Source organism: Saccostrea echinata, unplaced genomic scaffold (genome assembly GCF_033153115.1).
Source record: "Saccostrea echinata isolate AGI-Se365-2 ecotype Australia unplaced genomic scaffold, CSIRO_AGI_Sech_v1 ptg000032l, whole genome shotgun sequence".
Classification (NCBI taxonomy): domain Eukaryota; kingdom Metazoa; phylum Mollusca; class Bivalvia; order Ostreida; family Ostreidae; genus Saccostrea; species Saccostrea echinata.
Genome location: NW_026889781.1, coordinates 5008848 through 5020706, shown reverse-complemented (window position 1 = coordinate 5020706; position 11859 = coordinate 5008848). Strand labels below are relative to the sequence as shown.

The window sequence follows — 11859 nt, the reverse complement described above, 5'->3', positions numbered from 1 at the left end:
AGAGAGAGAGAGAGAGAGAGAGAGAGAGAGAGAGAGAGCGGTTTGATCCCCCTTTTCTCGTGTTGTTTTTCGAATAATATGATGTTAAAATATCTTGACTGAGTCTAAATATCTTGTTACTTTATTTTATTCATTTAAAAACAAATCTATTTGAAGAATATGTCCCCTCAAAACTAACCGCCATGACTTTAATTCATTTGCTTTTTTTATCGAAAGTTTTTTTTTTTCAAAGAAAATCTGCTACATGTAGGTTGTGTCTCCCTCCCTCCCAAAACCTGAGATACATGTAGCTTTCGGGCTGGTATTTTCTTTATGAAAAAATTCAGGTTATTTGATTACCATAGCAATAAAATATAGTAATGTTCTATTTTCCTTTCACATTTTCGGAAATATCTAGATATCGGTTTACATTTTATAAACATTTTGTCATAATCACTTAAGCGTTTCTTCTGAGGTTGAACTTACAGCTTTCAAAGAAGAAGGTAAATGACACTGAATACACCATGTTATGATGGAAAAGTCACTACCATTTATCGGAGAATGTTCTCAAATGTGTCCCGCCGACGAGATTAAATTGTAAGAACAAGTAAAGGAGAGTTTAGTATATGTTTTTGTAAATTTACTTTTTTTACTAAATCGTCAGGGCGTTATATGCAGCTAATATGTCTGTGGCAATTTTGATATGTTGACGGTTCGACCGTTGGAGCAAGCGCAGTTGTGTATATTGTTGGATAGCCTTCCTATTCACTTTTAACTTAGATCCGCCTCTTCATGATCAAACTGCAAGAGACATTCGGAAAGTCTAAACTGCGATGTTACATGACGCCGTATGTTAGTTGCCAGGTCTGGTACAATCACTAGATTTAGCTACGTAGCTTGAATTACCTACATAGCTTTATTTACCTACCTGAAGTAGCTTTATTTAGCTACTAAATCAAACTTATTTCTTAAATTAGCATTTTTCCCAGAAAGTGCAGAAAATTATACTTTGATGTAGTGATAATTTTCAACTTTGAACTCATCTGAAAACAATTCATGTAAAAATTACTCTTAGAGATGTGTCTTTTTCTGCGCAATTGCAATTGTAACGGGAGAGGAGAAAAATGCAGTGGACCAGACCGGGATTCGAACCCGGGCCCCCTGAATCTCCAGTCAGGTGCTCTACCAACTAAGCTATCTGGCCACCGGGGATCGAACCCGTCTGACCGCCACACTCCTCCCTCCTTAAAGGTCTTCGGGCCCCGAAGACACAAACCCAGGCTCTTCCCTGGCAGGTCTTTCACCTGTCACTTTCAGGGCATGGCACAGCACCAAATGTAACGGGAGAGGAGAAAAATGCAGCGGACCAGAGCGGGATTCGAACCCGGGCCCCCTGAATCTCCAGTCAGGTGCTATACCAACTGAGCTATCTGGCCACCGGCGTTCGAACCCGACTGACCGCCACACAATCAAAGTTCTAAAAGTTTTGGGGCTATATACAAAAGTTAACTTTTGATCAGTTACTTCTTTAGTGAAATAACAAAGAAAACCAGTTTTGGTTAACCTGAGCACAATCATCCTCGCAAGCCAGGGGTCCTGAGTCAACACGTTGTCGTTGGACCCCTGGCATATTTCATTCAATATTTGTGGGCTGACTGTAGCGACGTCTTTCGGAAAAATTACAAATCTTGATTGTTTTTCTTATCTCTCAACCAATCACATTAAGCCATTCTTTGATAAACAACTTGTAACACGTGCATTTGAGGTGTCAACTGAATCCATATCTAACTATATTTATGAAAGCTTTAATTTGATTGGTGCTTCTCAATGAGAGAAGCAAGCCCACGATTATTGAATGAAATATGCCAGGGGTCCAATGGCAACGTGTTGACTCAGGACCCCTGGCTTGCGAGGATGGAGCACAATGTGAAGTAATCATACTTATCCACGCCTCATCACACACAATTTGGTGTACGGTTACTCAAACAATGGAAATAATCTTTTCCTTAAAGTGTTCAAATGCAGCAATGTTAAAACTATCTCTGCTTTGGATTGCTTTTTAAATAATACCTAAAATAAATATTAGTAGACATTTACATGGATTTTTGTCTTTTTAATATAAAAAGCAAAATTGTGAAAAGTTACCTTGAACATGTTGAAATAGCTAAATAAAGCTACCCGAGGTAGGTAAATAAAGCTACATAGGTAATTTTAGCTACGTAGCTAAATGCACTGATTGTACTGGACCTGGTTGCATATATTGCAATAAAAAAGACTGAAATGTTTAATTTAAAAAAAAAAGAATGTTATATAAATCTACCATGCATCTATCTACAATATCCATTGAATCAAGGTTAGTTTATTTTTGTTAGCCATTGGTGCCATATGCAATATTCATGATATTATGGAGCAAATATGGGTACTGACTTTACTGTGGAAAAAAATAGTTTGTATCAATGTGCACAGTCTGAATTTTCTTTTCACCCAGACGTTGCTTTAACCCTTTAACCCCCAGTGATGTTAAGAGCTCACAGTGATGAGCGGCACTTTTTGCAATACTAGCTGAGCTCACTATCAATACAGTAAAAATAAATGAGAAACAGACATATTTAGTCCTAACAGTGAGCTTTGCAAACATAGCCAGCTGTGCTTGTGAAGCTCACTGTGAGGACTTATGCCTGTTTCTGATTTATTTTTACTATACGCAGGTCTCTAAGTGACCTCTAAAATTTAGGTGCCAGCTGACTCCTAATAAAAAATATTTAGTCACCAATGCAAATTTTTGGTTGCCAGGCATATTAATAATATCAAGAATTGTTTATACAATTTACATTTTATGCTTGTCCATACAATTAATGTCTAAGGTATCTCTAATGAGTGAGAATTTAATTGGAGAACAATTGACCACTTCACCCATCCAATATACTGTGTTTCACAATTGTCGATTTTCTGGAATCAAAAATTAACTGGGCAGCTAATGTCTTATCTGGTCTACCTGAGCTCTGTGTGCGCTGATGTGATGCAAAATTTTCATTCGCATGTGCGCTGAAAAAACAAACAAGGTGACAAAGAAAACACAAGATATGTTCATTGCTAAAAAATGATTTTCTCAACTTTAAAATTTTATTTTCGCCTCTTCATAAAAAAAATTGTTGAAAATGATTTTAGGTCTGGAATTTGACGATCGCCAATTAGTCAACTTAAAATGGTCGCCAATTTGGCGACTTGTGGAGAAATTTTAGGCGCCAATCAAAATTTTAGGGTGCCATGGCAACTAAATGAGTCACCAATTGGAGCCCTGATCCGTATCAAAAATTGGATTTCTAAATGTAAATGTGAGAAGGTCTGGTAGAATCACTAGATTTATGCACCTTGAATTAATTATATAGCTTCATTTATCTTTTGCTATTTAAATGCGGTTATTACCAAAATGCTTTTTATATAAAACATTGTAAAATTAGAAATATTTGCAAGTGTGTGACTATTTCAACAATGGAAAGGGAACATCATCTCCCCCTTCGGGCCATCCTACATAGTTAAATCTGCATCCTCACAATGTCAGGGGTCCTGAGTTTGCAGTTGGACCCCTGACAAATTTCATTTGATATTCAACGGGCTGACTGCAGCAATGTCTTTTGGGGAAAATACAAAGCTTCTTTGTTTTTCTTATCCCTCAGCCAATCACATTAACCCTTTTGTTAACAAATAATCTTTAACACATGCATTGAGGTGTCAATTGCTCACTTTTCTGTTTACGTTTTATATCACCTGATGAAAATGGTGCTCCTCAATAAGAGAAGCAAGCCTGTAGAATATTGAATGAAATTTGTCAGGGGTCCAGCAGCAGAGTGTTGACTCAGGACCCCTGATGTTGTGAGGATGCTAAATCTGATGATTTTATTAGTCTAATGGTCTGGTCTTCTTACAGAGATTTACTGATGTTCAAGTTATAATGAAGAATTTAATCTTTTAAGGAGAATAAGAGAAGAACTTGTACATCCACTGGAAAAGGTCTTCAAGTCGGGAAGGTTAGTATATTTTATTTGCTAGGTATATTTATGTATAAAATGGTCCTGGTTTGAAGTTTCTGGCATGTTTTCAATCATATTTGGATGGACAATTATTACATGTTTGTCCAAAATTAAAAAGAAAACACAATATGTTGCAAATAAGAATAAGGAAGTATTAAATTAGATATTTAAAAAAACACCAGTCTTTGCGTCACACAAAAAGATAAAATAGTACTGAAGACAAGTTTGGGAAATATTTACTGTGCATGATTAATAAACTAGAAGTGACAGGTCAATTAAAACTTTAGCTGCAGGATGCATAAAATATTTGTTCATTCTTAATGAACTTCTGCATTGAATACCTATTCTTCATGAAAGAAGCCCATTGAGGTTCACATGGTTAGCTATTGATTATAAAAAGTATTGTCTCTGACAGTAACTTCAATCTGTTCTGAAGATGAGCAAAGTCACTTAAAACAGTGTTAGAAACTCACTGTAAAATTAGTCAGACATGCAGGGCTGACTGCTAGTGAAAGTTGTCAGCCCTGCCAAAGATCTACTTGCCCAAGAAAAAAATTGTCTTTTATAAATTTGTTTTTAACGATAATGTGACTGGAACCAGGTCACCATAACTTCAAACCAGAATCTATAGACTGATGAATTCTTCCTATTGGCTTGTTACACTTTGCTAACGATACTATTACTTGATATGAAAAAGATTTATCAAATATATGAATTTTAATTATCAAAAATTTTAACACGTCCATCCGGGCCTCAGTACATGCAAATTTGTTCGCATGCTGCAAAATTTGTGCGTCTCGGGCGGTTGGGCGCACGGTTATTTCAAACACTGCTTATAAATAAAAATTTTCTTAATTTGGTCTTCATATCCTGCACAGACAACATGGACAATGCACATGTAGATGTACATGTACTATGTGGTACATGTATTAGTATGTGATGAATGCTAACAATTGTATTTTCACTGTAGTGCCAGACTCATTTTGATTCAGTGTTCCCATTTTTAACTTAATGGATCATATGGAATAGGATTCTACAAGTAGATCTCATAAACAATCTCTGCCAATACCATGGATGAAAGTTTGGGGGTCTCAGGGAGTTTTCAAGTTTGAAGAAGTTTTTATGGCATGAATTTGGGGGGGGGGGGGCAACTTTTACAAATCTATTAATACTCTTTTGTATGCAAAAGTAAAATACATATGTACATGCATTAAAACAAATTTTACTTATATGCATGATTACAATTTGTACAGTCGTTTGTTTTCACAATTAAGGCTGATTGATGACCCAAACATGATGGTCAAGGAATACAGTAGGTCTGCAGCAGGCAGGCATGAGATTCCAACCCAGGACCTCAGACCTGGCCCAGTGTTACTCACTACTGTAGAATATTTATTAGGCAGGTAAGGTTTAATCATTCTTGTATAATTCCTTGTGAAATAGGTTCCTTTTGTACACATCTGTAAGTGAGTCAACAGCTAATTTTTTATCGTTTTTTTTTCACAGGATCTCTTTAGTTGAAGGAAGGCCTTGGAATGAGGTGTATGACTTTATATTTGACAGACTGAGGGCCGTGAGGCAGGATATGACAATTCAGCAGATAGGGGGCTTCGAGGCTATCACACTCTTAGAATACATTGTGAGGTTCTACATCTATTCTGGATATAGGTATTCAATGCAATGTATATTGTATATGTAACTGCAGGTGATTCAGCACTAAAAAAAAAAGTGCATGTTTTGGGAGTAACAGTTGAATTCGACACCCAAAGTGAAAACCATTGTCAACTGACATGCAAAACAATCATCATTGTTACCCTATAAGCAAGATGTTTATCTTTGTCATTTTTGTTTTGTAATTTTCATGCCTCAAAAAATAATTGTATAGAAAAAAGATAATGAGTGCAAAAAAAAAAAAAAAAAAAAAAATTGGCAAATTTGAAATGGATGGTAAATGTTATTATTTGATCTTTTAATCTTTTTTGTCTAGACTATGTGAAGAGAAGATTGACCATTTTGACCCCAAAATAAACGACCAGCATACACAGGAATGCCTGAAACAGCTCCTCTCTCTGTACACCACTTGTCATTGTTATCTTGAAAACAGGGCTGAGTTTGAGAGCCTCTATCTCATTTTCAATCTAGGTCAGGCAGAAGCTTTACAACATTATTATGATCTGCCCAAAGATTTAAGGTAACTTTTTTTAAAAATACAAATAAAAAAAAAAATAACTGCCCTCGCAATCTCAATTGATCTATTGATCAGTCTCAATTCTCAAAGAAACAGTATCTTTAACTTCTTAAAGTAATAAGGTTTATGGAAAGATTCTCCTTAGTTCCCCTCTTTCTGTGTATATTACACACACACCTACACAATACAAAGAAATGCACAATCCCTGTTATGATGAACTAGCTAGTGAGGTATTTTTTGACTTGCTTATGAGTCCCATGAACTACTGTCTACACATACACAAATTTTAAGAGAAAAGAGTTGAATGGCAAAGTGATTGTTTTTAATTAAAGGCCATTAGGCCATACAAAATTAATTAAAAGTTTCTCAGGCCAAAAATTTCAAAATTCAATGAAACAGACAGGTTCTTTTTTTTTTTTTTTTTTTTTTTTTTTTTTTGAAGCAGGTGTTATATACCTTTTTTTTTCATGTCAGTCATTCAACAAAATGATGATATCAACTGATTCTTACTTTTTTTGTTCTCTCATTAATTATAATATGTATTCAACTTTAAATAATGTTATTCCAAAGTTAATTCATAAAATACTGTATTAACAAGAAATGTATTGTTTATCTAATAAAAACGTCTATCTATTAGAATTTATAAAAAGGGGAATAACTCAATTTTCTTTTACAACTTGGAAAAATAAAAAAATGAGTTATTTCCCTTTTCAGTATGTCAATAAAATTGATCAATGCGGCTGTGTTTGACCTGATGCGGTGGTGCCTGAGAAACTATTGATTAATTTTTTTTTGGCCTTATTATGCTACATTAGCATTGTTGTGAAAAATTATATTTTTGAAAAGATTTTGGTTTATAAAGTTTCTTGCAATAATTTATATCATTGAAATATTTTTCTAGTGTGTTTCTTTATCTTTGGAACAATAATTTTGAATTTATTTTTTTGCTTTTTTCTCCAGAGAACATAAGTTGATGGAAGGATCTTACATGCTAAGTGTAGCTTACTATTTGGGAAACTACAATAACGTTTTAAAAAGTCTCAAGTCTCCATGCTTTACAAGGCATCCTTTGGTGCTATGTGCCTTCCATAGAAATCTGACACAGTTACAAAGGTAAGCCTTTTTTATGCCCCCATATAGAAGATTCGGGGTATATAGTTTTTGCCCTGTCCGTCCATCTGTCTAGCTGTTTGTTTGTCCGCAAAAATTTAACCTTGCCCAAAACTTTTGATTGGTTGGAGCTATGACTTTCATATTTCACATGTATATTCTTTGTGACAAAACCTTTCATGGGTACCATCATATTTGACCTTTTTACCTTGACCTTGGAGTTTGACCCAGTTTTGCAAAATTTTATGAGACTTTAACCTTGGCCATAACTTTTGAACAGTTGGTGCTTGGTGTTTCAAACTTCACATGTATATTCTTTGTGACAAGACTTTTCTTTGGATACCAACAACTTTAACCTTTTGACCTTGACCTTGGAGTTTGACCTACTTTTGAAAAACTTTAACCTTTGCCATAACTTTTGAACAATTGGTGCTTGGGATTTCAAACTTCACATGTGTATTCCTTGTGACAAGAACTTCCTCTGGATACCAACCAATTTGACCCTTTGACCCTTTGACCTTGACCTAGAAGTTCTACCTACTTTTGAAAAACTTGAACCTTGGCCTTAACTTTTGAACGGTTGGTACTAAGGCTTTCATTCTTCACATATGTAATCCTTGTGACAAGTCCTTCCTTTGGATACCAACCACTTTGACCCTTTGACCTTGACCTAGGAGTTTGACCTACTTTCGAAAAAGTTTTACCTTGGCCATAACTTTTGAATGTTTGATGCTAGGGCTTTCATACTTCACATATGTAATTTTTGTGACAAGGCCTTCCTTTGGATACCAACCACTTTGACCCTTTGACCTTGACATAGGAGTTTGACCTACATTCGAGAAACTTTAACCTTGGCCATAACTTTTGAATGGTTGGTGCTAGGGCTTTCATATTTCACATATGTAATCATTGTGACAAGACCTTCCTTCGGATACCAACAACTTTGACCTTGACCTTGACGTTTTACTTACTTTTAAAAAACTTTAACCTTTGCATAACTTTTGAATGGTTGGAGCTAGGGCTTTCAAATTTCACAGGTATCTTTTGGTACCAACATTTTTTTATCTTTTGGCCCGGATTTTGACTTGCATTTGAGAAACTTTAGCCTTCGCCATAAGCTGCCATACGGGGGCATCAGTGTTTCACAAACACATCTTGTTTTTCTAAGTCTGTTTACATCTACCTGTAAATACCAAAGCAGGAAGAAAAAGAATTTCACTGACATCAGAATGGCAGAACATTTATTATCATGAAGCCATTGTTACATGAATAATGTCAACATTTTTACTGGAAAAGTAAAATGTAGAAGTCACTCAAAGATCATATATTGTGGAATCATCATTGTTCATGGGGGACCAATGTTCCTGGATTTCCCTTGGGTCACCCTCACCCAAGAAATTACATCTCTAAAAACGTTTATTTTATAAACATATTAATTCATTGAATCTACTGTATAAACGAGTTACCCACGAAATTCAGTCCCCACTAACAAGTTTTGCTTGCCCACATTGACCCCCACATATAAAAATGATTCCACAGTACAGTATAATTTGTCTACTCCAGATTTTGAGTACCCTGGAATTTTTGTTCATTTCAGTCTTAAATTTTAGTCCCATGCACTTCTTTTGCAAAAATGGTATAAAAAAATTATGTGTTAATCTGGATATTGTCTATTCTGTATTCCTTACAGCTGTTTTGGTCCCAACTATAAACTCATAATTAACAGTAATTTTATTCTGTAATCTGGCCACAGAATATTACTTGATCAAGTCGCTTTGTTGCAATTAACACTGGACATGGAAGATGTGCTATCACATGTTTTCACAAACTTTTGCTTTTACATTATTACATTAAGTCAGTTATATTATATGCCCAAAAAGAACACATCTCTATTAAATAAACAAAAAGTTTAGTTACTTGTAAGTTTTAAATAAAATGCATGTTTAACTTGCTTTAAACTCATAATATCACACTGTATAACATAAAATCAATAACAGTAATATGCTGTTTAAAAATTAAAATATAAATCAGGATCGACCTCCAATGTATAATTAAAAAAAAATGTGCCCTAAAATTAGAGGGAAAACAAGAATATTAACTTTATATAAAAAGTTCAATGTTAATTCAGTAATTATCAGATGGTCAACAATTGTGTTTATGTTGAATGTGCTATTTGACTTTCAAAAATTGCATTTTGAAGTTTTTAAATGACATGAACATGTGACTGTAGAATTGTTGTTTTAGACATGTTAGAAGTCTCAAATTTGTGAACAAAAAAGAAAAAAAAATGTCAGCATTTATACTAATAGTATACTCTTGATTATTTTCTGGATTCAAAGAATATGGGTTAAGTTATTTCAAATATTAGAAAATTTTGTGCTCCCCCAATGTACTGTAATGTGATTATATTGTAGATAAAATAAAAATACCTGTCTTTGACAATCAAATTTCATCAATTTTTAATTTTTAGTTTATAGAATTGACATCATCATTACATGTATTTTTTGTTTTTTTTTTCTACTGATATTCTATTGTGTTTTTTCATTTTGCTTCTTTCTTCCTCCTATTTCAGAAGAGCTCTTAAAATCATGAGTCATGGATACAGTTCTAAAGCTTTGAGATACCCAGTACAGCACTTAGCAGATCTTTTGTGGTTTGACAGTTTGTCTCTCTGTGTAACATTCTGTGAGATGTGTGGTCTCCAGGTGAAAGGAGAGGAATCCATTATTTTTCTTAAATCATCATACAGGGAGCCTGAAAAGGTAAAAAAAAAAATGCATGCACACACATACATACACTTACAAATGCATGCATGCACAAAGAAGAAGTAGTTCAAAGGAAAAGTTCACCATCATGTCCCTTTCTCACCTTATACTTTGTAAAAGATTCAAATACATGTACAGTAATATGCCATTGAAGTGCAGATAAATGTGTACCAAAATTGAATGAAGATTTTAATAAGGCCATTTTTAAAAAAAATGTTTGGTTGCCCTCTCCTGACCGACTTTCTAAAAATTGCCCGACTCAGAACTTTTTAATCTCCAGGAAGCAATTATTTTTTTATGCATTTAGAACAATAGATTTTAAAAATGCAGCATTGATCTTGAAATTTTTGTTGGAAAATCTTTTTTTCACCTACCTAATTTTTTCATCCTGAGTTGCGAGAGGGCAAACAAACATTATTTTAAAGTTGGCTTAACAGAACTACTTTATATATTTAGGTTGTTCTGAGCATTCAGCTTACATAAAACTGCAACAGATGACATAAAACTGCAAAATTTCTTTTATTTTTCTTTTACAGGTCCAATCAGTTCACATTTCGGGTATTGATTCTCTTCTTTGCCAGCAATCTCTTGGAACTTTACTACTTGGAAAGGAGAAGTCATTTGATCTAAATTCATTAAAACAAAGTTTAGGCAATGCTGACCTGTCTCAAAACCAGACAAGTGATGGACATAATTACAAACCAAGAAGTGCAAGGGGCAGAGGAAGAGGAAGAGGTCAGAGTTCAAAGGAAGATAATTGTGCAAGGTCAAAATGTCAACCTGTAGGAAAGAATCAAGGTCAAAAATGGAACTCTGAACCAATAAATCATAAGCCATGTACAAAAGAAGTTGAAACAAATTGTGATATTAAAGATGTGAACTGTAATCTTAACTATGATCATAAAGATTTTACAAAGGATAAAAAGAAACAGAATTTTTCTGGTGAGAGGAATTCAGACAGGACTCAATTTTTTAAGGAACAAGAAATGAATTTTACTGGAGAGTGCTGGGGAGATGAGCTCTTCACCGAGGAAGATATGAAAGTCACTTGAGACGAAAATTCTTTTCTCTATTTTCATCTGATTTATTTTTCTTTTTGAAGTTTTATATTACAATTATTTCTTTTATAATTGTTTTACAAAATAAATGCTAAAGCTGCATATGCATTATGTAAAACTTGCATTTCTAATTTCTTTTATTGAATTTGAAGCAGAGGTTCAAAATTAAGTTGTTTTTGTAATAAAATTGTGGACTCTGTAGACTTGTTTAATGATTTGAATGAAAGTCCGTAAATCAATTATTATACACAATCATTTTTATTCCATATTTTTTTATTGTATTGTTCATAACGAATAATATTCAAGATTTAGATAATGTACAAACCTATTTTAAGTCCTTTACCATTTCATGACCATAAATATCTAAGAGCTGGAGTTGCATGCAAATCTTGGGGATATTTCAGGCTCATGATAAAAAGTTGGGTGAAATACTGATTTTATAGCAGTATTTTCTTTTCAAATTGAGAGAAATTTCAAAAACTACATATAGTTTTGACAGTTTTGAAGTGTTTACAAATAAAAGATTTTATCATCCATATGATGACGAGGGATGTAAGCTTCAAAACTGAAATAAGCTGGCTTAGAAATGGATATGATTTACATCTTTTCATTCCTTAGAAGTTAGTGCTATTTTATATCCATGAAATCATTATTTTTTTTTAGTAACTGTTTTATATGTAGAGGTATTCTCAGATTGAAATATTTGTTCATGATATTGTCAGTTATAC

At 33.9% G+C, this 11859-nt stretch overlaps 1 protein-coding gene across 1 annotated transcript; it reads left to right on the top strand.

Annotated features, from left to right (window-relative positions):
- The first annotated feature begins 497 nt into the window (after positions 1 to 497).
- LOC133197869 (SAC3 domain-containing protein 1-like) lies at positions 498 to 11125 on the top strand. Its single transcript, XM_061334054.1, has 8 exons — positions 498 to 576; positions 3954 to 4007; positions 5285 to 5413; positions 5517 to 5678; positions 5998 to 6201; positions 7159 to 7311; positions 9881 to 10070; positions 10610 to 11125. Exons 1-8 carry the CDS (start codon positions 509 to 511, stop codon positions 11123 to 11125), a joined length of 1476 nt encoding a protein of 491 aa, XP_061190038.1. The 5' UTR covers positions 498 to 508.
- The last annotated feature ends 734 nt before the right edge of the window (positions 11126 to 11859 follow it).